This window comes from Stegostoma tigrinum, chromosome 3 (genome assembly GCF_030684315.1).
Source record: "Stegostoma tigrinum isolate sSteTig4 chromosome 3, sSteTig4.hap1, whole genome shotgun sequence".
In the NCBI taxonomy this organism is placed as follows: domain Eukaryota; kingdom Metazoa; phylum Chordata; class Chondrichthyes; order Orectolobiformes; family Stegostomatidae; genus Stegostoma; species Stegostoma tigrinum.
In genome coordinates this window covers 104353655-104379848 of record NC_081356.1, presented here as the reverse complement: position 1 = coordinate 104379848, position 26194 = coordinate 104353655, and the positions used below count along the sequence as shown (strand labels likewise).

Genomic DNA, 26194 nt, shown 5'->3' with positions numbered 1-26194 from the left:
CAGGTTAGGGAAGCAGAGACAGGCTGGGCTGGTTTTGGGATGCAGTGGGGGGAGGGGAAGAACTGGATTTGTTTTGGGATGCAGTGGGGGAAGGGGGGATTTTGAAGCTTGTGAAGACCACATTGATACCAGTGGGCTACAGGGTTCCCAAGCGGAATATGAGTTGCTGTTCCTGCAACCTTCGGGTGGCATCATTGTGGCACTGCAGGAGGCCCATGATGGACATGTCGTCTGAGGAATGGGAGGGGGAGTTGAAATGGTTCGCGACTGGGAGGTGCAGTTGTTTGTTGCGAACCAAGTGGAGGTGTTCTGCAAAGCGGTCCCCAAGCCTCCGCTTGGTTTCCCCAATGTAGAGGAAACCACACCGGGTGCAATGGATACAATATACCACATTGGCAGATATGCAGGTGAACATCTGCTTGATATGGAAGGTCATCTTGGGGCCTGGGATAGGGGTGAGGGAGGACGTGTGGGGGCAAGTGTAGCAATTCCTACGATTGCAGGGGAAGGTGCCGGGTGTGGTGGGGTTTGAGGGGAGTGTGGAGTGGACAAGGGAGTCATGGAGAGAGTGGTCTCTCCGGAAAGCAGACAGGGGAGGGGATGGAAAAATAGCTTGGGTGGTGAGGTCGGATTGTAGATAGCGGAAGTGTCGGAGGATGATGTGTTGTATCCGGAGGTTGGTGGGGTGGTATGTGACAACGAGGGGGATCCTCTGGGGATGGTTGTGGCGGGGGCGGGGTGTGAGGGATGTGTTGCATGAAATGCGGGAGATGTGGTCAAGGGTGTTCTCGCCCACTGCGGGGGGAAAATTGCGGTCCTTGAAGAACTTGGACATCTGGCATGTGCGGGAGTGGAATGCCTCATCCTGGGAGCAGATGCGGTGGAGGCAGAGGAATTGGGAATAGGGGATGGAATTTTTGCAGGAGGGTGGGTAGGAGGAGGGGTATTCTAGGTAGCTGTGGGAGTCGGTGGGCTTGAAATGGACATCAGTTTCTAACTGGTTACCTGAGATGGAGACTGTGTTGGAGATGGCCCAGGTGAATTTGAGGTTGGGGTGGAAGGTGTCGGTAAAGTGGATGAACTGTTCAAGCTCCTCTGGGGAGCAAGAGGCGGCGCCGATACAGTCATCAATGTAACAGAGGAAGAGTTGGGGTTTGGGGCCTGTGTAGGTGCGGAAGAGGGACTATTCTACGTAACCTGCAAAGAGACAGGCATAGCTTGGGCCCATGTGGGTACCCATGGCCACCCCCTTTGTCTGTAGGAAGTGGGAGGAATCAAAAGAGACACGTAACCTACAAAGGGGCAGGCATAGACTTGTCATGATTAGCGGGCTGAGGGGTCAACAGAGTTAACTTCTTCACTGAAAGTGATGCATGTGGTCAGGGTTTGATTAGTAAAACTTGTAGCATTCCAAGATGGGAAATAACACTGTACATAACACTCTCAGGGAGAAAAAGTGTTATCGTTGCCAGACAAATTATTTCAGGAGATTCTGATCAGGGCACATTGAGAAATGCAGAGCCATACTACCATTCTTATGGGTCGCTCATAGTATAGAGTAGACAAGGGAAGGTAAACTTTGTCACGCTCTTGCATGACAATCATTGCCATATGTTGTAATTTAAAGACCTAGCATCATATATAGTTACTTTGTCAATTCCTGCAAAAGGTTAAGTACATTAGGTAAGTGTGAGGTTAAAATGCCGAAAGGATACAGTGTTGGGGATAGGGTGCCATGTAGGTAGGGTGCCAAGTAGGTGGCATGACAAATGGGTAGGGGAAAGGGTACCAGGGAGTGATGGTTCCAGGTGAGTACCTGATGGAAGGGGCTATTTCATCAGGTGGTTGGGTGCTGGTAAGTAGGGTACCACAGTACAAGGTAACAATGGAACCAGATAAATTATAGTGAATAAATATTTACACTGGGTCAGGGCAGGGCAGGGGTCTTGGGTCAGCAGCAACAGAGCAGGGTGGCGTCAGATTTGGCAGTACGGTGCTGTGTGTCCAGACTGGCGGGAGATGTTGTGTCGTTAGCAGGATGGGGTTGTTGATCCAACAGCAGTGGTGGCGTTGGGTCTGGTGTGGTAGTTGGTAGTCGGTGAAAGGGTGGGGGGATGGGATTGTCAGGTCTTTTAGAAGGCAAAGGGGGTAGGGGTTTGGGTCCTGGGGGTGTGGGGGTGGGGTGGGTGTCAGCTCGTTTTAGGTCCAGAACAGGAGGTAGCATTAGGTATGGATCAGGAAAGGTGCTGCGAGGTCCATCAGTTGGGGAAGGAGAGGTTATGTGCTGGGCATGGGGTCGTCTGGACTGAAGGAGAATTTGATATGAACATGCTAACATCTTCAATAGTTTGAATCTCATCGTTGCGCATGGTCTCTGACATTGACATCCAATTATTTTGGGCTCATGAGGATGCATAGCTGTGCCTGTCCTCCACTGGTGCTGTATCTGTCAGTTATGTACCATTGTGCAATGTGTTTACAGATACGGGTGTTGTGTGTGCAAGCTGTAAGATGTGGGTGTGAGCCTTGCAACAGGACTAAGTGTTTGAGGTGGAAAAGATACTCTAAATGTTGGCTGTGAATGTTACAGCTTGCTGCAAGTTGAGTGATGGGGATATAATGAATTGAGTTGTGTGTGAAGCTAGTTGTGCAGTTGGTGCATTATGGCATTTGAAGATACATTCATTAGCTTTTGTCACTTGTATGGGATGTTACTGAACTTCTTTTAACACTACATCTCGGTCCTTTGGTCTAGACTCCTGGCATTGATCTTGGTAGGTATCAGGTATTGCTTCCTTTTCAATGTTAGTCGGGGCAGGCTCTCCACCTCTTGCATCAAAGTTTCCAGTGGAGCATTGACAAATCTTAGGACCCCATTCTTTAACATCTCTCCCAGGTCAAATCAGAGTGAGCTCAAGCAGTTGCTCCAGTTAAAATGCATCCACCCATGAAAAGAGGTGCAGACTGATTTTGAGTATTGTAGACTAGCTTGAATTCATGCTAACCCCCTAGGATTTTGTGACCCTAGCTCATACACTCAGCCACATATCAAAGTGCCTGGTTCAAGAAGGCAATTCATTACCACCCTCTGAAGGGCAACTGGGCACAGGCAACAAATGCTGGCCGGCCAGCAACACCTACATCTTCCAGATGAATAAGAAAAATCAATTAAAATAGCTGGCAGTGTTAGCATTCTCTCTGCATCGAAAGCAATGGAAAAGGTTAATGGCACATCACGATCCTTGTTCTCTAGCTTTGTGGCCCGATATAAAAAGTGTTGCTCATGTAGAGTAAGAGCACTGCTCTTTTTGACTGATATCAAATACTTGCTGCTTATACTCTAGGGTATACCGATTGCATTAACTGACATAAACATTCCTGGGATTTCTTTCTTTAAAAAGCAGTGTGTACAGAATCTTTAAATATTTTTAAGGCAGAGGTAGATAGATAGATTCTTGATTATCAAGGGCGTGAAAGATTATTGCTGGTGTGCAGGAATGTACTGTTGAGGTTAAAATCAGATTAGCATGATTTTGTTGAATGGTACAGCAGGCTTGAAGGGCTGAGTGGCCTACTCTTGCTCCTTCGTAGTACTGTATGGTCATATGCTGAACATAACACTATTCATACAGGCTGATAGAACATAGAATATTAGCTGTTGAACTGGTACTGTTTACATTGACTGATGTGGACTTAAACAATATTTACATGAATTGTCTTGGTTTCATAGAATCCCTACATTTGGAAACAGACCCTTTAGCCCAACAAGTCCACACAGAACATCAGGGCATCCCACCCAGGCCCATGCCCCTATAACCCACCTAATCTACACATCCCTAAACACTACAGTCAATTTGGCATGGCCAATCCACCTAACCTGCACATCGACATGGGGAGAATGGGCAAACTCTACACAGTCGCCCAAGGCTGAAATCAAACCCGGATCCCTGGCACTGTGAGGCAGCAGTGCTAACTACTGTGCCACTGTGCAGCCCCTTTATCTATGTAACAACAGATACAGCAAAAAGAAACAGCTACAACTCAGCAGGTCAGGCAGCATCTGAGAAGAGAAACAGAGTTAATATTTCAGGTGGATGACCTTTCAGCGGAACTGAAGGGAAATGGAAATGTAACATTATTTCTCTTGATATGAAAATAGAACTGGCGTCTTGTTCTAATTTCAGATTTTCAGCATCTGTAAATAGTTTGTTTTTGTAATAGAGACATTGTTGTTCCTGGAATAATGGCATCATGTACCCTAAACGTGGAAAGGTACACCGTTATGCTTGTTTTTTTAAATGCACATTGTGTACGTATAAGTGAGTGTGACTGTGATTGCGCGAGTTCTTGTGTGACCTTATATTTAAATACAAATACTATGCTTCACTCAAATGCTGGGGGAAATGATCTATCAGCATAGCTCTCTAGCCGGTGAATTCTCTTACATAGCACATGCCTGCTGTTCACTGTCAGCATTTTCTTCTGTGAAAGGGAGAAAATAGATAACATTTCGTGAAAATAACAGCCTATCAAAAGCCTGTCTGCAGATCCACTCTCCAGTAAGTGGCTGCGGTTCTCGGGCAGTTCTGTGCTGGCTTTGGGCTGGGACATTCGCTGTTGGCGATATCAGGCCAGTACCAGTCGGTTCACTTTAAAGACGGTTGGCAAAGCCGGCCACAGGCAGCACCGAAGAGCTGACTGCAGCAGCCTGGCTTGGAAATGCAACAAGGCACAGAGCCTCTGAGCTCGGCTGCGATCTCCCTCACAGTATAAATCGCCGTGCTCAGTGTCAGCACTCATTCACTGTCTGTGTCTGCGTGTGTGTAGACAGCCACAGCGTGCTCTCTGAACACCGCACCGACTGTTTGCTACTCTCAGTCAGTCACTTGGCTGCCGGGCGCTTTGCTCTACGCTCTATACAGTGTCGAACAACCACCCCCCGCCTCTGACACCTCGTTTGCTCTTTCCCCAGCGACAGCCGGCTCGCAGCCTTCCTCCCAGCTCCAGGACACGGCGAGGCCAATCATCCGGGCGGGCACGTCCTGTACTAGCCCGACTATGTTGTTCCTCGCCGGATCATCTACTGACAAGTTTCGGTGAGTCGGTGTGCCCGCGCCTGGCAACAGGCCAACAGATTACAATGGTTGTGATAAAAGAGGAAGTTTAACTGAGATACTGGGTTATTGTAGCGAGTGTCCACACATGGACTTACTGGGACAGTTAGACTGGAACACAGACTGAGGGGCTGGGGTAACAGTGTAGAGACTGGATAAATGTGAATCTAAGGTAACAGCGTGGGGTCTGTGCAACAGTGTCGGATCCGGGGTAACAGTGTCGGATCCGGGGTAACAGTGTCGGATCCGGAGTAACAGTGTCGGATCGGGGGTAACAGTGTCGGATCCGGAGTAACAGTGTCGATTTCGGGGTAACAGTGTCGGATCGGGGGTAACAGTGTCGGATCCGGGGTAACAGTATCGGATCGAGGGTAACAGTGTCGGATCCGGGGTAACAGTGTCGGATCCGGAGTAACAGTGTCGGATCGGGGGTAACAGTGTCGGATCCGGGGTAACAGTGTCGGATCCGGAGTAACAGTGTCGGATCGGGGGTAACAGTGTCGGATCCGGAGTAACAGTGTCGATTTCGGGGTAACAGTGTCGGATCGGGGGTAACAGTGTCGGATCCGGGGTAACAGTATCGGATCGAGGGTAACAGTGTCGGATCCGGGGTAACAGTGTCGGATCCGGAGTAACAGTGTCGGATCGGGGGTAACAGTGTCGGATCCGGGGTAACAGTGTCGGATCGGGGGTAACAGTGTCGGATCCGGGTTAACAGTGTCGGATCCGGGGTAACAGTGTCGGATCCGGAGTAACAGTGTCGGATCCGGAGTAACAGTGTGGGATCGGGGGTAACAGTGTCGGATCGGGGGTAACAGTGTCGGATCCGGGGTAACAGTGTCGGATCCGGAGTAACAGTGTCGGATCGGGGGTAACAGTGTCGGATCCGGGGTAACAGTGTCGGATCCGGAGTAACAGTGTCGGATCCGGAGTAACAGTGTGGGATCGGGGGTAACAGTGTCGGATCGGGGGTAACAGTGTCGGATCCGGAGTAACAGTGTCGGATCCGGGGTAACAGTGTCGGATCGGGGGTAACAGTGTCGGATCCGGAGTAACAGTGTCGGATCCGGGGTAACAGTGTCGGATCGGGGGTAACAGTGTCGGATCCGGGGTAACAGTGTCGGATCCGGAGTAACAGTGTCGGATCGGGGATAACTGGGGACTGGATACATATGGATCTGGTATAACTGTGGGTACTGGTGTAACAGTGTGGGGGCTGTATGTGGGATAAATGGTGCGGACAATGGGTCACCAGTTGGGGATAGAGTCTAGAGTAACAGTGTGGGTCTGCGGTAACAGTTTGGGGGTTGGGGTAACTGTGGGAACTGGGTAAATATAGATCTGGGGTAACAGTGTGGTGGCTGGGGTAACAGTGTTGGGCAGGGTGGGCGGTTTCCACTGTATACTGCTTGATTGTTATTTGGAGCAGACAGGGGCTACTGTGTAAACTGTCCTCTCTGTGTGCCTGGTGACTTGCAGTGCAGCCTCTCTCTCTCTCTCTCTCCCTCTCTGCCTGTTCTGTGTGCGGATGCCTATTTGCTGCCTGGACTTTCTGTGCTCAGCAGCATGTTTGAAAAGAGCCGCTGTTTGCTCTGAGCCGGCAGCTGCTGATCTCTCTCTCTGCCATCTTCCATCGGCGAGCGGATGCCGGCTGTAAAACTTAAACGAACTTGACTCTCGGTGAAGCAATAGGTTTATACGTAAGTAAAACCGGGCGGGGGAGGGGGGGAGAGGAAGAGGCGTGGGGGCGGGCGTCGTGGGTAAATGATTTAGCTCCATTTGAATGTACCTTACCGAGTTCCATTCATCACACACGACTTTTGTGTCTGTAACATTTGGTACATCACACGGCAATTTACATGTTAATGTCAAATTCGGGGCCGGAGAGTCCCTTTGTGTGTCCCCGAGAGCCGTTTCCTTTCAGTGAGAGTCTGCTAAAGGGACTGTGCTCACCCCCGTCTCGCTGGTGATGAACAGGAAGGAAGCTTTAGGGGATGAACGCCCCTCATTTGTACAGCCGGACCGTTAGAGTTGAAACTAACACTGGGGATGAAACTCAGCATCGTAAAACTTATGCCAGTTTCTGCAGCAGGAAAGGTCACTCGGGCTGGTCAGCAAGGAGTGCAGTTGAATTGAATGATACAGAGACGCCTGTGATATAATCACATGTTTTCTCATTGTATCCAAGTTGAACTTGATCTCTCTGTAAGAACCTCTAGTTAATTCTCCTGGTATAATTATCCGAGCACGGACGTATTTGTAGCAAGTCCGCCTGACTTTATTTGAATGATGTTAATCGGCCGCGCTGTAAAATAGAGAGAGAGACAGAGCAACATACTGTGGAGGATCCATGTGGGAGCAGACTGTCACATGTATCCGTTGTTTACTTTGGCGGGAGCAAGTGATGCTTCTTGTTAAAACCGATTTTTTAAAAAATCCAGCCACAATCATTGCAACTTTCACAAAGTTTTGGCTGCCTCCCCGTCTTTTAAGAAAAAAAATCCCAAATCCCAATAGAAACGTGAAGATTTTGTTTAAGGCCTCAGTGCAGTTGTGATTCAAATCAAAGGCAGAAACTCGCCGCTTCACACGTGTGAGTTATCACTTCTGGGGTTTGCTTTTGGTCAGCAGCCAAGCTTATGTTGGCTTTGAGGAATCGCCCACTTCCGTAGAAGGAAGAGAATGGGCCGCCACTGACAATGGGTCTCAGGCATTTCTGTGCCTTGTGCCAAGCGCTGCAAATTACAAAGGGCACTGGGTCTTTTCCACATGGAGACCCCCCCCCCCCGCCCCCAGGAAATCGCACGGGTGAGGAACCCTGCTTAATGACTGCTTTCAGCTCCAGCTGCGAGCGCTCCAAGGTACAGTAACAGCGACGATTGTGTTTATTCAGTTCAAAGTAAAGGTTAGAGAAGGAAAACACCAGCAAAAGGAAAGCGGCCTCATGACGCTGGGCTCCGCTTTATCTGTCGTTTCGAGATGCAGAGCAAACGTCGGATGACAGAACAAGGGGAACTGGGTCTGTTACCCATCTGCACACCTGCTCATTCCTCATGTCCAGGAATAAAACGTGGCTGTGCATAATCTACAGAGCTAGGGAAAAGTCTTATTAATTCAGTGATTTAAAGGGATATTGCATACACACATACACACACACACACAAACCCTGGCCTTTCTGTAAGAAAGACCAGTTTTAAACACATTGCAGACTAGGCAATGATATCTTGAAATATAGCTTACCTCACAAGAAGTGGAAAAGTTTTTTTTATTTATTCACGGGATGTGGCCATCTCTGGCTGGGCCGGCATTCATTGCCCATCAACCCCATTGCTGTGGGTTTGGAGTCACATGTAGGAACAGACCAGGTAAGGACAACAGTTTCCTTCCTGAAAGGGCATTACCAAGCAGATTTTTTTCAACAATCAACAACAGATTCATAGTCATCAATAAACTCTTAATTCCAGATTTTTATTGAATTCAAATTCCACCATCTGCTGTGAATAGGATTCAAACCCAGGTCCCCAGAATGTTATCTGGGTCTCTGGATTAACAGTCCAGTGATAATGCCACTAAGCCATTGCCTCCCCTAAAAGACTTTTGCTTGAATAATAATGAGGTAATGCAAACAAAGAAGCTGCCAGTTTGGACTTGTTGTCACTTCCCAGAATGATCAGTAAGTTAGAGCATCAATTGACTTGAATATCTATCAAAGTGCAGTGCCATGATGTAAATTAGTTACTGGATATGGCTGATGCTAATAGACTGGAAGATGGTACGCCATGCAAATCAGTAATACTGACCTGAGCTCTCCCTTGAAAGTGAGTTATTGGCTGTAATTAGTTTTTAAGTGGGAAAGGTGTCCTTAGATCATTTTATCTTAGTGACACTGTGGAATATTTAAATAAACATTTCAAGAGAGGCAGCTCCTCGAATAATAAGATGTCCCAAAACAATTCAAATATAAATTGTTGATTTTCTTTGAATAGCTTTCAATTGTTTTTAATACTTTTAATAGATCTCCATTTGGAATTAGATGAGAAATTTCTTCACCTAGGGAGTGGTGAGCCCGTGGAATTCTCTGCCATTGAAAATAGTTGCAATCAAAATATAGAATGTTTTCAAGAAGGAGTTAGGTATAGTTCTTAGGACTAAATGGACCATAGGATATGGGTTGGAAGTGGAAACAGGAGACTGAGTTGGATGATTACTCATGATCATATTAAATTGCAGAACTGGCTGAAAGGGCCAAATGGCCACGCTTACTTCTTTCACCGGGAGCCTAACCCTCCCCTCCCCACCTCCCCACCTATTCTCTCCTCTCCACCTCTCTTCTCCTCTATCCATCTTTGGTCCACCTCCCCCTCTCTCCCTATTTATTCCAGAACCCTCACCCCATCCCCTTCTCTGAGGAAGGGTCTAGGCCCGAAATGTCAGCTTTTGTGCTCCTGAGATGCTGCTTGGCCTGCTGTGTTCATCCAGCTTCACACTTTGTTATCTTGGATTCTCCAGCATCTGCAGTTCCCATTATCTCTGGTACAGTCCTGCTCCTTTTTTTGTGTTTTTATTAGTTACATTCAGCAAACGACCTAAGAGGAAATGTTTTAACTAAGAATTATATCACACCAGTTGATACCTTGGTGACAGAATCTGTTTTGCATCTTTGGGCCACATGGTTGTGAATATACTGGCTATTTTATTTTGTGTACATTTGCATCTTATTAATTAGAGTATGGTATGTAGAATTAAATCTATTGGTCTCATTCTTTAATTGTATCATGGCAATTTTTATGCGCATCCCTACAAAGGTGTGATGCAAAATAATTTCAGTGGCTTGAATTCTCGTTGACATGAATGTTGATGCAGGCTTGAAATGTTCCAGTAATTGACTGTGGTAAAATAGAAAAATGTACTTTTATTGTGGCCCTCAAAATATAGGTGTTTAATTTTAACACACTTTTGAAATTAAGATAATCAATTTAAGTTCTGGGAGTGAAACCAAAATAGAAACACAATCTGAAAGCTTACAATGTTGGCAATATAGAGCTGTTACATTACATTGTATTGTACCATGCATAGCAGTGAGATGAATAATTTGTCATTTATATTTGGTATTGACTGGGGGCAAAACTGTTGGTCAGAATATCAGGACAGCTTCTCTTTGGGATCATTTACCATTTTTTGAAGTGTAAGACAAGTTCTTACTATATTTAAAGGATTGCAGTTCCTTATCTCTGCATAGGAGTGTCAGCCTAATTCTGTTCAGATGCTCGAATAAGACTTGAACTCACACTATCAATCTCAGTGATGACCTTCACACAAACCAGCATATATTAGGGTTGTTGACACTATTTACCTTGAGGAAAGCATTTAAGATTTGAAGAGAATCATATATAGATTACTCATCTTATGGACATTATGTACACCAGTATGCACGTTAATTTTGCTACAGCTTTTCCACCATTATCAATAAACTACAGGGTTTAAATCACATTTTAATATAGCTAAATGTGCAATATTCTTGTGCAAGTACTGTCTATTTGTCATCTCTAATTACTCCCATCAGTACCAACAGTAACAGACATCATCAATATTGCACATTGTTGTTAGTATGATCTCTCCAGAAATAATCAGTGTGTGGAAGGACAGCAATATAATTGGTTTAAAAGCATAAAATGTGAAAAGAATTGAACAGGTATCTGTGTAGAGAGAAACAAAGTTAGTTTTTCAAGTCCAAAGACTCTTTGTGGATGCTGCCGTACTTGCTGAGTTTCTCGAGCATTTTCTTTTAATTTTGGATTTCTAGCATCTGCAATATTTTGCTTTTACAAAATTTGTTTTGTTGAGTGCACCATTCAAATGACATAATACACAAATTACACAATCCCTTCCACTTGATATTGGAATCCTAGTGACAACAATGAATACTCTATAATTATGGCTTGAGCAGTGCAGCATTAGATTGCAAATCACAGACTTCACCTGGGTTTTAACATTATTGAAGGGAACCACCAGATGGGGCACTTTGGATGAGAGCAGGAAAAACTGGCTGAGCAGGTTTATATCCTGCACCGTGGACATCAATGGCTGCATGCAATAAGACATTAATAAAGCTCTGGAATGTAATAAAAGTGAAATTGGACTTATACAATAATCATAAACCAATATTCATGATTAATTTGGAGAATAATTCCTATGAAAATTAAAACCAGACCTTTTGTTTATGGTTTTCACAGAAGAACTGAAAGAATTACAGAATGGAAACTCGCACAAAACTGGCTATCCACAATTGCAAACAATTGAAATTGAATTTGACTTATTCACTTACGGCCTTTGGGCTGAAATATGGAGGGTGGGCAATGAATGGTAATTTGAAAGATCTGCAACAAATATCACCAAAACATTCTCTATGTATGTTAAATGCGATATAACAAGGTGTGGAGCTGGATGAACACAGCAGGCCAAGCAGCACCTTAGGAGCAGGAATGCTGATGTTTTGGGCCTGGACCCTTCATCAGAAATGGGGGAGGGGAAGAGGGTTCTAAAATAAATAGGGAGCGAGGGGGAGGCGGATCGAAGATGGATAGGGGAGAAGGTTGGTGGAGAGGAGACAGACAAGTTAAATAGGTGGGGATGGAGCCAGTAAAGGTGAGTGTAAGTGGTGAGGTAGGGAGGAGATAGGTCTGTCCAGGGAGGTTGGACAGGTCAAGGGGGCGGGATGAGATTAGTAGGTAGGAAATGGGGGTGCAGCTTGAGGTGGGAGGAGGAGATAGGTGAGAGGAAGAACAGGTTAGGGAGGTGGGGACGAGCTGGGCTGGTTTTGGGATGCGGTAGGTGGTTGGGCAGATCCTCCCACTTCCTACAGACAAGGGGGGGGGGTGCGGCCATGGGCACCCGCATGGGCCAAAGCTATGCCTGCCTCTTTGTGGGTTACGTGGAACAATCCCTCTTCCACAGCTAGACTGGCACTAAACCCCACCTCTTCCTCCATTACATTGATGACTGTATTGGCGCCGCCTTGTGCTCCCAAGAGGCACTTGGACAGTTCATCCACTTCACCAACACCTTCCACCCCAACCTTAAGTTCACCTGGACCATCTCCAACACATCCCTCACCTTCCTGGACCTCTCTGTCTCCATCTCAGGCAATCATCCATAAACCGATATCCATTTCAAGCCCACCGACTCCCACAGCTACATAGAATACACCTCCCATCCACCGTCCTGCAAAAATGCCACCCTTTATTCCCAATTCCTTCGCCTCCACCACATCTGCTCCCAGGATGAGGCATTCCACTCCCATACATCTCAGATGTCCTTGTTTTTCAAGGACCCCAACTTCTCCCCCACAGTGGTCGAGAACGCCCTCAACCGTGTCTTCTGCATTTCCCGCAACTCATCCCTCACATCCCCTCCCCGCACTAACAACCAAAAAAGAACCCCCCTCATCCTTACATACCACCCCACCAATCTCCGGATCCAACGCATCATCCTCCGACACTTCTGCCATCTACAATCTGACCCCACCACTGATGACATTTTTTCCTCCCCATCCTTGTCTGCTTTCCAGAGGGACCACTCTCTCCGTGACTCCCTTGTCCGCTCCACAGTCCCCTCCAACCCCACCACACCCGGCACTTTTCCCTGCAACCGTAGGAAGTGCTACAACTGCCCCCGCACCATATCCCTCACCCCTATCCCAGGCCCCAAGATGACTTTCCACATCAAGCAGATGTTCACCCGCACATCTGCCAATGTGGTACACTGCATCTGCTGTACCCATTGTGGCCTCCTCTACATTGGGGAACCAAGCGGAGGCTTGGGGACCGCTTTTCAGAACACCTACGCTCGGTTTGCAGTAAACAGCTGCACCTCCCAGTCACGAACCATTACAACTCCCTCTCCCATTCCTCAGATGACATGCCCATCCTGGGCCTCCTGCAGTGCCACAATGATGCCACCCAAAGGTGGCAGGAACAGCAACTTATTTTCCACTTGGGAACCCTCCAGCCCAATGGTATCAATGTGGATTTTGCAAGCTTCAAAATTTCCCCTCCCCCCACTGCATCCCAAAACCAGTCCAGCTCGTCCCCGCCTCCCTAACCTGTTCTTCCTCTCACCTATCCCCTCATCCCACCTCAAACTGCACCCCCATTTCCTATCTACTAACCTCATCCCGGCCCCTTGATCTGTCCGTCCTCCCTGGACTGACCTCTACCCTCCCTACCTCCCCACCTATCTTCACCTTTACTGGCTCCATCCCCACCTCTTTAACTTTTGTCTGTCTCCTCTCCACCTATCTTTTCCTCTATCCGTCTTCGATCTGCCTCCCCGTTCTCTCCCGTTTTATTTCAGGACCCTCTTCCTCTCCCCCTTTTCTGATGAAGGGTCTAGGCCCAAAATGTCAGCTTTCCTGCTCCTATGATGCTGCTTGGCCTGCTGTGTTCATCCAGCTCCACACAGTTGAAAGTTAACTTGTGAGACTTTGCATTCAAGAAAAACATGTATGAACTGGATTTCTGCATTTCTTTTCCCCACAGTGTTTGATGAGAATGTCAGTCAGCATGCACGAGAATCGGAAATCAAGAGCTAGCAATGGCTCAATGAATATTTACCTCTTCCACAAAGCTACATATGCTGACAGTGTTCTTATGCACCTGAATCTTCTACGACAGCAGAGACTTTTCACAGATGTCCTCCTCCATGCAGGAGAAAAGACCTTCCCATGCCACAGGGCTGTACTGGCTGCGTGTAGCCGATATTTTGAAGCTATGTTCAGTGGAGGATTACGTGAGAGCAAGGATAATGAAGTAAACTTCCATAATTCAATACACCCAGAGGTTCTGGAGCTCCTCCTAGATTATGCTTACTCATCTCGAGTTCTTATTAATGAAGAAAATGCAGAGTCCCTTCTGGAGGCTGGGGATATGCTGCAGTTCCAGGATATCCGTGATGCTTGTGCAGAATTCCTGGAGAAAAATCTCCATCCGACGAACTGCCTTGGCATGCTGCTGCTCTCTGATGCCCATCATTGCACCAAGCTTTATGAGCTGTCCTGGAGAATGTGCCTCAGCAACTTTCCAACAATCAGCAAGAGTGAAGATTTTCTGCAGCTGCCAAAGGACACATTGGTGCAGCTTCTGTCTAGCGAAGAGCTGGAGACAGAAGATGAGAAGCTTGTGTATGAGACCACCATAAAGTGGGTGAAGTATGATGTGAATAGGCGCCACTGTTGTTTGCCAGAACTGTTGCAAACGGTTCGATTGGCTCTGCTACCAGCTGTTTATTTAATGGAGAATGTGGCCATGGAAGAGCTTATAACCAGGCAGATGAAGAGTAAAGAGTTGATTGAAGAGGCAATACGTTGCAAATTAAAGATTTTACAGAATGATGGAGTGGTGACAAGCCTTTGCGCCAGACCTCGTAAAACAGGTCATGCCTTGCTGTTGCTTGGAGGACAGACTTTTATGTGTGACAAAGTTTACCTAATAGACCATAAAGCAAAGGAGATCATTCCAAAGGCAGATATCCCCAGCCCCCGCAAAGAGTTTAGTGCATGTGCAATTGGCTGCAAGGTATACGTGACTGGGGGACGTGGGTCAGAAAATGGCGTGTCCAAAGATGTTTGGGTTTATGACACTCTTCACGAGGAGTGGTCAAAATCTGCTCCAATGCTTGTTGCTAGGTTTGGACACGGATCTGCTGAGCTGAAGCATTCTTTGTATGTGGTTGGTGGACACACTGCAGCCACAGGACGGCAGCCAGCATCACCTTCAGTGTCTCTCAAACAAGTGGAACAATATGACCCAGTGACCAATAAGTGGGCAATGGTGGCCCCTCTTCGAGAAGGTGTCAGCAATGCAGCTGTGGTTAGTGCCAAGCTGAGGCTGTTCGCCTTTGGTGGAACTAGCGTGAGTCATGATAAACTGCCCAAAGTACAGTGCTATGACCCATGCGAAAATAGATGGACTGTGCCAGCTACCTGCCCTCAGCCATGGAGGTACACAGCTGCAGCTGTGCTAGGCAACCAGATATTTATCATGGGTGGGGATACTGAATTCTCAGCGTGCTCTGCATATAGGTTCAACAGTGAGACCTACCAGTGGACAAAGGTTGGGGATGTGACTGCAAAACGAATGAGCTGCCACGCTGTAGCCTCTGGCAATAAACTCTACGTAGTTGGGGGCTATTTTGGCACACAGAGATGTAAAACACTAGACTGCTATGATCCTACTTTGGACACATGGAATAGCATCACTACTGTACCATATTCATTAATTCCGACAGCATTCGTTAGCACATGGAAGCATCTTCCTGCATAGAAGAAGAAGTCTTCAATATCTCATAGGTAAGGAGTTTTTCAATTCGTGGGCAAGAGTCAAGTTAGTGAAGTAAGCCATTGGAAATGAAAACAGCTGCAAAACGATTGAAAATAAAGTGAGCTCCAATGGGTAACTGACATGCCTCTTTCATGGTGAAGCTGTAGTGCCAAGGGAGGACACAACCCCAATGTCCAACAGAATGATGTAGGACAGTGAAAAGTATTTGGACCTTTCCTGAAGGATGTACACCAGGTTCTATCTCATGTCACCAAGGCCCAATTGTTATTTTAGTCAGAAGTTCATTTTGAGCCCTCCTCCAATCTAGTAGAAGAGGCAGGCTTTTTTTTAAACAAATTTACTCCGAGGGCCAAGAGCAACAGGATTGCTCAGGCCTCCCTCCCCTAAAGGAAATGTTAGATTTCTCCTGCTTGGTAGCTTTTTACTCCATCTCCACAGCCACCCATAACAGTGAAACCGTTTTCCCAATAGCACATCAGAATATTTCGGGTTATTTCAGGCTCCTTCAGTGGCCTCATGCCGACCAACATTCTATTCCTATCCAGCTCCAATCTACACGGCCTCATGCTGCTCAGGTTGGTTTGCCTTTCACCAAACCCCAGCCTGCCCAACTCCTATACCCAAGTTAAAATTGGGGCTTTAGTGCCCTGGAAGGTGCTGCTGCCAACATTTTAATTTTCACACTAATTTGTGCAAAGTCAGATTCAGTGTCTAACCATTGAGCATTTGTGTTTGAATGCAAGATTTTCCAATTAGAAAATACTATGACAGAAGCAGTATCGTTTGAAAATAACATAAACGGGTACATTTGTCCTCGAGATCAAATCGCTGAATGTTTAACTAATCCTAAGAAAACAAGCTAGATTACCTCTATACAGTATAAACAAATGCTTTAATTTAATCTTAGAACCTGCCACTCTGCAGTGATTTATTTAGTTTCAACATAATGGCCTGTCATAAAGCTGGCTAGCAGCCAATGCGTTATGAAGAGAAACAAAGATGAAGCAATAAAACACATAACATTTCCTGCACTAGCTTTGCAGGTTCCTTTTTATTGATATTTGTAGTCAGTGTCCTAGAAGGTTAATGTAATATTAATCCCCCATTCCTGATTTCATGACTCAATCGTTTCTAAGAGCACCATGTCGACAGGTTTTTAATGACAGACTAAAGCAGAGGGGATCAGTAACAGACTAATTTTGAAGTCAAATTAACTGTCTATTGTCCTTGGAGCTAGAAGGGAGTGCGAGGGGTTGGAGGAGAAAATTGCTAATGGAGATTTGCACAGCAGCAACAAAAAGCTGATGGAAATCGCAGTTGGCTTTTCACTTTCACTTGTGTGACCCTCACAGGACAAGTGGCTTGCATTCACCCGTCTTTTGACGTTAGGGAGTCCCACTGGTTACAGTCCAGAGTTGGAACAATAAACATGTTGAATTGAAATTGCATACACAATGTAATTCTAATGGAACAAAGCTATTTCGTAATCCAAACCAGAATGTTCCCTGTAATTAGCGCAATACTCTTTTGATACTTTTGTGTATGATCTAGATTTTTCTAAACATGCTTTTTTTTCCCCTTTTAATTTTGATAGCTTAGTGAAAAATACTGTTTTGAAGTCATGATTGTAGATCATTTTGAAAGAATTCATTAAATTAAGGTGCTTTATACCACACAGCAGGTGAGATGGGATTGTCATAGCATGAAAGGTTTGCACAGTTTTTAGTTATATTGCAGTTTCACCTGTTATTGGCTTACATTTCTTGTTTAAGTGTTTTTGTTTTAACATGTTGGAGCTGATTGTAAGTGTTGTCCATGCATTTTGCATTTAGTCTGGCTTTAAAAATCCAAATGCAAATGATGTACATCTTCTCCTTTCAATAGAAAGGTAAATGTTGCCAATATTTCACAATCACTGACTCTGTTTTTGCTTATTTTTACAATCAGCACTTTATATTTTAATATTGTAGATTTGGAAACATTGCCATAAATGGTTTAATATTGGATCTTATTTAAACATATATAAATATCCAGCCCACTAAATTAACAATGGCTTAATATAATATTCAGTCAGTACAGCTTTATTCACACTCAATTGAATGGATGGTGTGAGGATTGGGAAAATTTCTCAGTAATTGAGATTCACTACATCCATCCTTTCGATTCAGTGCCTAACGCATGCCAATGATGATAAATCATGTTTATTACCAGTGTAAGGGATTGAGCTAATGGCTGAACCCAACCACAGAGGACATTTTTGCAAAGAATCCCCATAGCCACATAGGTGTTATATTTCCACTGATCAACAGAGCTTAAACTCAGTGTGTTTGGAGATGTTTGCTATAACAAAGAAGAACTTTCTCTCAGGTGAATACGTGCTTATTTCATCTGTTGCCCATGCTATCTAACCTTGTAAAATTTCTTGTAGTTAATGCAGAATTCTGCCTTCAGGACACACGAATAAGCCACCACTAATGTGCAATAAATGATTTAATCTTTTAGAAAGTCAGAATCATTAACTCAATGCAATCTCATAGTTTGTCAGTAAAACTTGCCTGTAAATGAATTCATCATTATTCAGTGTGTTCGTTGCTTTACAATCTAATGTGCAGACATAATACTAAAGCTGAGATGGTTGTGTTTTGGCGGCAAGTTTGGGCTTGTGACAAAAAAAAAGCTGGAATGGAATACTCCAGGCATTACAATCCCTGTGATCCTGGGCCATGATCTGACCTTACATCAGCATTAACAATATGAGCCTGTTCACATCTAACACGAAACCACAACATAAACTGAGCACCAATATGGTGAAGAATAAATTGAATTAGTGTCACAAAATTACAGCTGCTACTCTGTCATAGTCCACTTGGCTGTTACTTTTTTAGAATGGATGAACTGTTGAAGTTGAATGTGAACAGTATTTATAATATGGCCATGTTTCTCTTTTATTTTGTAAAAATTCCAGGACTCCCGATATGAAGATATTGCATACTGTGAAGCAACGCAACTTAAATGAAGAACAAAAGCCTTCTGCATCTGTTAGAGCTAAAATAGTTTGGTTTCAGCAACTAGTACCTATTGTGATGTGAAGAAAATAATTTGGTTTCACATACACGTATTCTTCATGATGATGAAGTGATTTCTGAATACGGATTGATTGCCAGATAAGTCATGGACTCACGGCAATATTATTTGACTCCTCCAAAAGTTAAGACTTCTCAATTTGCTGCTGCACTGTCTATAGTCTTAACTAATTTCCAGCATTTGTGTATGAAGTGTTAAATGGCTGTCACCTTGTCTTTGAAAGGATGGCACCAGCTGTGAGAAGTGGGCAGATTGTGAAGAGTTTGGATGCCGGATTATTTGCAGTCTCCCCAGGTCTTCATTAATGGGACCCAGGGATCTGGACTTTGTTGCTGGCACTGCCTAGGGCAACAATTACCCTGCTTCTGGAGCCTATTGCTGTCAGGCAGACAAAACCGTTCAGGCTGTGTAGAGGGGAGTCAGCTGCAAAAATTCAAATGAATCATTAAAGGTTAACTTTATAAAAAGAGAGAGGAGGCAAAAAGCATGACCTGAGGATCAGCGATACTGCTTTGATATGAGTCTGTTATTTATGATTACCTTTTTGTAGGATATTTATTGTTAATGATGTTACTTGCACATTGAAATGACAAGTATTCATAAAGTGTATTTTGTGTTTGAGAGTTATTTGCACACTCGTTTAGCAGGAGAAGGGGTGTGTTGAGGGCACTGGGAAGGGCTGAATACGTGCCCATTCTCTGCCACATTAAACTGGCAAGTGTAAAGCTGCAGTGAAGGGGAGGGGAAATTTCCAATCAGAAACGAGATGGGTACAAAAGCTAGTTCTTAAATTTCACTGGACGGAGGCAGTGAGGCCACTTTCTCGCCTGTACCTCACCAGTTTTGCACGGTATAGTTTTGAACATATGTCCTTGTATTACTAAGCTTCGCAGCACTTACAGTACTTTGAAATAAATACTATTTAGGACATGCAAATTAATCTTGGAGCATGTAAATGTACAAATGTGTACAGCCTTCTTGTCAGTTGAGCCCAACCCAGGCCATTTCTTTATGCAGTCCCTTATTACACACAATTACCTTGAATCAGTGAGAGTGAAAATGATCACAGCTGCAAACAGTTTTTGTTGTGATCCAAAGGTCAATGTTTCCTAGTAGGCACAGGCTAAATGAGAGAATGGAGGAAGTTATAGTTTGGAAGATTGAAATTTTGTAGAATTTAGTAAAGGATTTCTGATTGGCACACCTTAAATATGCAGGATTAAAATGCTGTGCTACCATAGGCCGATATTAATCCATTTAAGATAAACGATTCAATGCCCATCATACCCTAAACTATCACAAAATGCAGTGTGAGTGTGTTAATTCTCCACACTTGCAATCAGAATGTCTGCCCCTTTTCTTTCTAAAGCACAATTTTTCCACAAGTTAAGTGTTAAAGTAAAGGATGAGGCCTGTATCTGAAAATCAGAACAAAGCATTCAGTAACGGTTGTTATTTTATAAGTGGAACTATCTACTTGATTGTTACAGTATTGTTTCAGTAACATTTTTTTGAATAAATTTGTTGTGAAGAAATAATTCTTGAAGCTGTTAGATGAACACTGAAATTTGACAACATAATACACCCAGTGCCAATTAATCGTCCTCGAGAAAGGAGCTTGACTTATTCACTATCCTAACTGTGTATATTGGATATAAACTAAACATTCACGATTGATCCTATCAGTTGATAAATGCACAGCTCATTTTGAAATTGAGCCCAACAAACTGACAAGAGTTTCGGATTCTGGTCTATCTGGAGACATTTGGGCCTGGGTGGTTTGGGGGTGGAGATATATAATGATAAAGGTCCTAATATGTGTTTTGAAGTGACCATTAATTGGCTTAGGGAGTGGACCATTGCTCATGATCCTGCTGGTGATCTTTAAGCAGTGATCCCTGTTACAGGGTTTTAGAGTGATCATTTTTGGAGGGGGGTGGGAGTGCAATGGCATGAAAGGCATTGGGCCAGTAATGATGCATGCACTGCATGGTCGAAGTTCATCCGTGAAGAGTAGTCGTTTTTGGCCAAGGTCTAGTTATAGTCAGTGAACATTTATCAACATGTGTTCTCGCCTTTAGAGGACTGGAGAAAATCACATTGTGGGGGAGGAAGAGAAATGATAATTTGAATAAAGCTAATAAGTGATGGATTAAATAGCTGTTTTGTTTGTGACGTGGAATGATAATATAGTGGTGGATGTTTAATGTTTTGGTGTACTTCATTTGTCTAAAAGAGCTGGATACTTTCGAACTCCAATTTCCTTATAAATACGCAAAATCAAAATTTTTCACACGATGCAGATGAGAAAAAAATACATTATGCATATTTTTGAACTCTGAGGCAGGAATAGCAATCATTTCTGAAATGTTTGTTGAAGACTAAAGGCCCTTGAATAATAGCGAAGAGAAGGTAACTAAAAGCAGGGTGGGCCTCAGGCTCTGCATGGAATGTTCTGGGCTCCCAGTTTTTGAATTGATGTGGAAATTTTGCTTGCTGTTTGACTACTGGGGATCTGCAAAAACACCACGCAGTCTGAGCAAAATGCACTCCACAGCAGAGTGCACATACAAAGTTGGCGTAAGACAAGGAGGTTCTTCCTATTTTGTCCACTTATCACCATAGCAACACATAACAAAGCACACTCTTCTATTTCCAATGTAATTGTATAGAGGCCTTTTCATGAGAGCTGACACCTGTCTGACTGAGAGTGATTAGAAATGAATAATGTCCATACCAACAAGAGTAGATACGTGTGTACAAAATTATGTCAGTGTGAGATTTACTGTAAGCATTTCCGTTTTTTTACTGCCGGAATGTAACATTTTTGCAAACGTACATTTTTTTCACAATGTGAAATCAAAGACATTAAATTGTGTTGCCATTTCTTCCATGTGGCCTGAATTGAGTTATTTTGTTGATACTATAAATCATTGTGACTAATTTAAAATGGGAGATATTATCGCAGTTATTTGGTCCTTTGATTTTTTTTAACAGCTTTGCTTAAAATATGCAGTTATTTTCCAGTTTTATGAGAATTTGAAATGTGAAAGGTGTTGTGCTGATGGCACTTAATCGGTAATCATTGTCAATCTTCCTTATGTCACTGATGTAAGTAACTACACATGTTCCAGGCTAAAGATGGACAACATTTCCTTTCCTTGTTGGTACTTTGGCGATCAGTTCTGGTCACCACACGCCCAGAAGGGTGTAGATGTTTTAGAGAGGGAGCAGAAAAGGTTTATCAGGGTACCCGCTTTTGTGCTCCTGAGATGCTGCTTGGCCTGCTGTGTTCATCCAGCTCCACACTTTATTATCTTGGTTTACCAGGATGTTGCCTGGTATGGGTGGATTTTAGCTATGAAGAAAGGTTGGGTAGACTGGGTTTGTTTCCGCTGGAATGCAAGAGGTTGATGGGTGACCTGATAGCAGTTTATAAGATTGTGAATGGCATGGACAGAGTGGAAAGTATGAGGGTTTTTCCCAGGGTGGAGGGGTCAATTACTTGGGGGGGGGGGGACAGGTTCAAGTTTTGGGGGCATGGGTGCAGGTTAAAAGAGATGTGTAAGGCATGTTTTTCACACACAGGGTGGTGAGTGCCTGGACTGTGCTGCCAGAGGAGATGGTGGAAGAAGGCACAATAACAACATTCAAGAAACACATGGACAAATACAGGAATAGGAAGGGAATAGAGGGAAATGGATCGTGTAAATGAAGACAGTTTTAGTATGGAAGGGCAATATGTGTTGGCGCAGTCTTGGACGGCCAAAGGGTTGGTTCCTGTGCAGTATTGGTCTTTGTCTTTGTCTTTTTTTCAACCAAAACTTTCCAGTAGGAGTGATGGTAAATGCTGGACAAAGTCAGAAATCAAGCAACACCAGGTTATAGACCAACAGGTTTATTTGAAATCGCAATGAAAGGGCTATGCTCCAAAAGCTTGTGATGTCAAATATAACATGATGTCGCGTGACTTCTGATTTTGTCCGCTCTAGTCCAACACAGGCACCTCCACATCATGGTAAATTCTGGGGAAGAGAGTTAGCTTTGCTTTATGGAATTGCCCTGTTTTCTTTCAAAAAGTAAGTACTGTGAGAATTCCTATTTTGTTGTATTCATTTGTGTTGCACTATCCAACATTTGATGAATATTCAGTGGTACAGACAGTTTCAAGGATGCTACATTATGACAGATCCAAAGTATTATTTACATTCAATTCTGCATGACAATAGTGGCAGGGCTTGTTGCAAGGTTTAAACATATTATTCAGGATATCTTAGGGGTCACTGGAGAGGAGTTCAAAGGTGACAGGAGTTGAGACTGGAGGTCAGTGCATGTCTGCATGTGAGAAAGAAGCAGAATCAAGTTCAGCTGGACTGCTGTTAACTGTTCTGCTAAGGATAACTGGTCTACACAGGGTCTGTGTTGTTGAGGTTCGTGAATGTCCGAGAGCAGTTGAATAGCTAGTGTAGCCATGAATCAGGGAGGTACTAGGAGCTTTGTTGACCTGAAAGAAGTCTACATAGAGTTAATTGTTAGTCAACTAAATTACAAAATCCCACCATTAGAAGTGGTTGCCAAGTGCTACATTGTTACCTTGGGAGTCCTCCACTCTGACTCCAAACACCATCAAGTTTCTTGCAACAGGTCAAAAATGTGCAAGGAAATCTTCTGATAATTCTGACCTACCACCACTGGTCGGCAAATGAATCAATGCTCCTCCATGTTAAACACCACTTGGAGAAAGCACAGAGAGAGACAAAGGCACAGATGTACTCTACACGGGGTACAAGTCCCAGCACCTATCTCTGAGCTAAATGGGATAGATTTTTAACAGATGTAGCAACTCAAGACTGAGAAGATTGATGTGTTATGGACCATCAGCAATAGCAGATTTGTACTCAAACACAATCTGTAACCCCATGGCACCAGGCATACATAAAAATGAGGTTGCAAACTTTGTGAAATAGCATAGGCAGCAAGTGATAGACAGGGCTGGGCAATTCCACAACCAGTGGATTAAATCTAAGTTTCGTAGTCCTGCCACATCTAGCCGTTAATGAGTGTGGACAATTAAGGAACTCACTGGAGGAGGGATCCTTCTTCAGAAATGGGGGAGGGGGAAGGGAGCTCAGAAATAAATAGGAGAGGTAGGGCTGGGGAAGGTAGGTGGGATGGTGATAGGTGAGTGCAGGCAGGGAGTTGTGGGGATTGGTCAATGAGGTGAGAGGAACGGATAAGTGGGAGAGAAGATGGACAGGTTTTTGTCAGGTCAAGGAGGCAGGGATGAGAGGGAGGGTTGGTCATGGGATCAGGCTGGTTGTGGGGAGATTCTGAAACTGGTTAAATCCACATTTAGGCCATCGGGCTGTAGGCTCCTAAGGTGGAAAATGAGGTGCTGCTCCTTCAGTTTGCGTGTGGCATCACTGTGACGCTGGATTAGGCCCAGGAGGGACATGTCGCCCAGAGAGTGGGGGGGGGGGGGCATTTAAAATGGTCGGCAACCAGAAGATGTTGTCGTTTGTTGCAAACAGAGCGCAGGTGTTCTGCAAAACTGTCTCTGAGCCTCCACTCGGTCTCACTGATGTAGAGGAGGCCATATCGCGAGCAGTGGATGCAGTAGACCATGTTGATGGATATACAAGCGAACCCCTGTCAAATGCGGAAGGTTTGTTTTGGGCCTTGAATGGAGGTGAGTGGGGAGGTATGGGGCAGGTGTAGCACTTCCAGTGGTTGCAGGGAAAGATGCCAGGGTGGTGGGGCTAGTGGGGAGTGTGGAGCAGATGAGGGAGTCGCTGAGAGTTCCTACGAAAGGCAGGTAGGCGTGGGGAGGTAAATAGATCTTTACTTGTGGGGTCAGACTGTAGGTGGCAGAAATGGCGGAGAATGATACATTAGATATGGAACTTGATGGGGTGATATATGAGGATAAGGGATATTCTGTCTTTATTTTTGATGGGGAGAGGGGATGTGAGGGCAAAGGTGCAGGAAATGCAAGAGATGTGGTTGAGGATATTTTCAATCACTGAAGGGGGGATGTTGTGGTCCTTGAAATAGGAGGACATCTGGGATGTTTGGGGAGTGGAATGCTCCATCTTGGGAGCAGACACAGGAGATGCGTAGGAATTGGGAGTTGGGGATCGCATTCTTGCAGGAAGGTGGGTGAGAGGAGGTGTAGTCTAGGTAGCTGAGGGAGTCAATGAGCCTGAAATAGATGTCAGTTTCAAGGCGGTCACCAGAGATGGAAACAGACAGTTCCAGGAAGGAGAGAGAGGTATTGGAGATGGTCCAGGTGAATTTGAGGTTGGGGTGAAAGGTGTTAGTAAAGTTGATGAACTATTCAAGCTCCTCATGGGAGCATGAGGCAGCGCCAATACTATCATCAATACGATGGAAGAAGAGGTGGGGGATAGTGCCAGTGTAGCTGCGGAAGAGGGACTGTTTCACTGTAGTAGTCAAAGAGGGGCTATTCCACTGTAGCAGCATTGGTCCAGAGAGGAAGTGAGAGTAACAGCCCTTGATATCAAGGCAGCATTTGACTAATTATGGCATGAAGAAACCTTGGCAAACCTGGAGTCAAGGGGAATCAGGAGCATAGCTCTCCACCAGTTGAAGACATACCTGTCAGAAGGGAAAATTGTTGTGGTTGCTGGAAAAGTCAGTCATCTCAGCTACAGGAACACCATAACTGTACAATGAATGAATGAATGAATGATTTATTTATTGTCACTTGTATTTTACAATGAATTATACAACAAAATACAGTGAAAACAGTTGCCACAAAACATTCAATACCGCTCAGATAGAGAAACAAGATGTCCATATGCAGCAAGACCTGGGCAACATTCAGGCTGATGAATGGCAAGTAACAAATGCACCACACAAGAGCCAGTTAACAACTATCTCCAACAGGCGAGAATATAATCATCAACCTTTGACATTCAATAACATTGCTTCACATCGTAAGAGTTACCGTCGACCAGAAACTGAACTGGACAAACCATATGACTGTGATCAGGTTCGAAACTAGAAAATCCGTGAAAGGGAACTCATTTTCTGACTCCTAAAAGCCTACTTATCAGCTACAAGGTGCTAGTCAGGCGTTTGATGGAATACTTTCCACTAGCAAGGATGAGTGTAGCTCCCATAACTCTCCAGAAACATACCACCATTCAGGACAAAACAACCTTTTTGATTGGCATACCATTTAACTCTTGAACATTCATTTCCTGCTACACAGACATACAGTAGCAGCAATGTGTACCATTTAAAGATGCACTTCAGCAACTCACCAAGACTGCTTATGTAGCATCATCCAAACCACAACTTCAACCACCTTGAAGCATAAGACAGCAGATACAAGGGAGCATCACCATCTGCATGTCTCTACTGAGTGACACACCATCCTAACATGGGAATGTATCACTGTTCCTTCTCTATTGCTGGGATAAATTCCCAGAATTCCCTCCTAAACAGTATCGTGAGTGTATATACACCAGATAGACTGCCGAGGTTCAAGAAGGTGGTTCATCACTACCTTCCCAAGGACAATTAGAGATGGGCAATAAATGCTGGCACAGCCAATCATACTCACATCTTACAAATGAATAAGAAACTATTGTAACACTGTTAGGGATGTATATTGCTCTTTAGCATTTTAAA

At 44.5% G+C, this 26194-nt stretch overlaps 1 protein-coding gene across 3 annotated transcripts; it reads left to right on the top strand.

Annotated features, from left to right (window-relative positions):
- Window positions 1-4418: 4418 nt before the first annotated feature.
- enc1 (ectodermal-neural cortex 1) lies at window positions 4419-21412 on the top strand. Of its 3 annotated transcripts, XM_048528160.2 has the most exons (5): window positions 4419-4559; window positions 4973-5096; window positions 6677-6814; window positions 13652-15459; window positions 18417-21412. In XM_048528160.2, exon 4 carries the CDS (start codon window positions 13658-13660, stop codon window positions 15431-15433), a length of 1776 nt encoding a protein of 591 aa, XP_048384117.1. In that variant the 5' UTR covers window positions 4419-4559; window positions 4973-5096; window positions 6677-6814; window positions 13652-13657; the 3' UTR covers window positions 15434-15459; window positions 18417-21412. The 3 variants fall into 3 exon arrangements, with proteins under 3 accessions (XP_048384117.1, XP_048384115.1, XP_048384116.1); XM_048528158.2 differs by lacking the exon at window positions 4419-4559 and having other exon boundaries at window positions 4601-5096; window positions 6680-6814; XM_048528159.2 differs by lacking the exons at window positions 4419-4559; window positions 6677-6814 and having other exon boundaries at window positions 4601-5096.
- Window positions 21413-26194: the final 4782 nt, after the last annotated feature.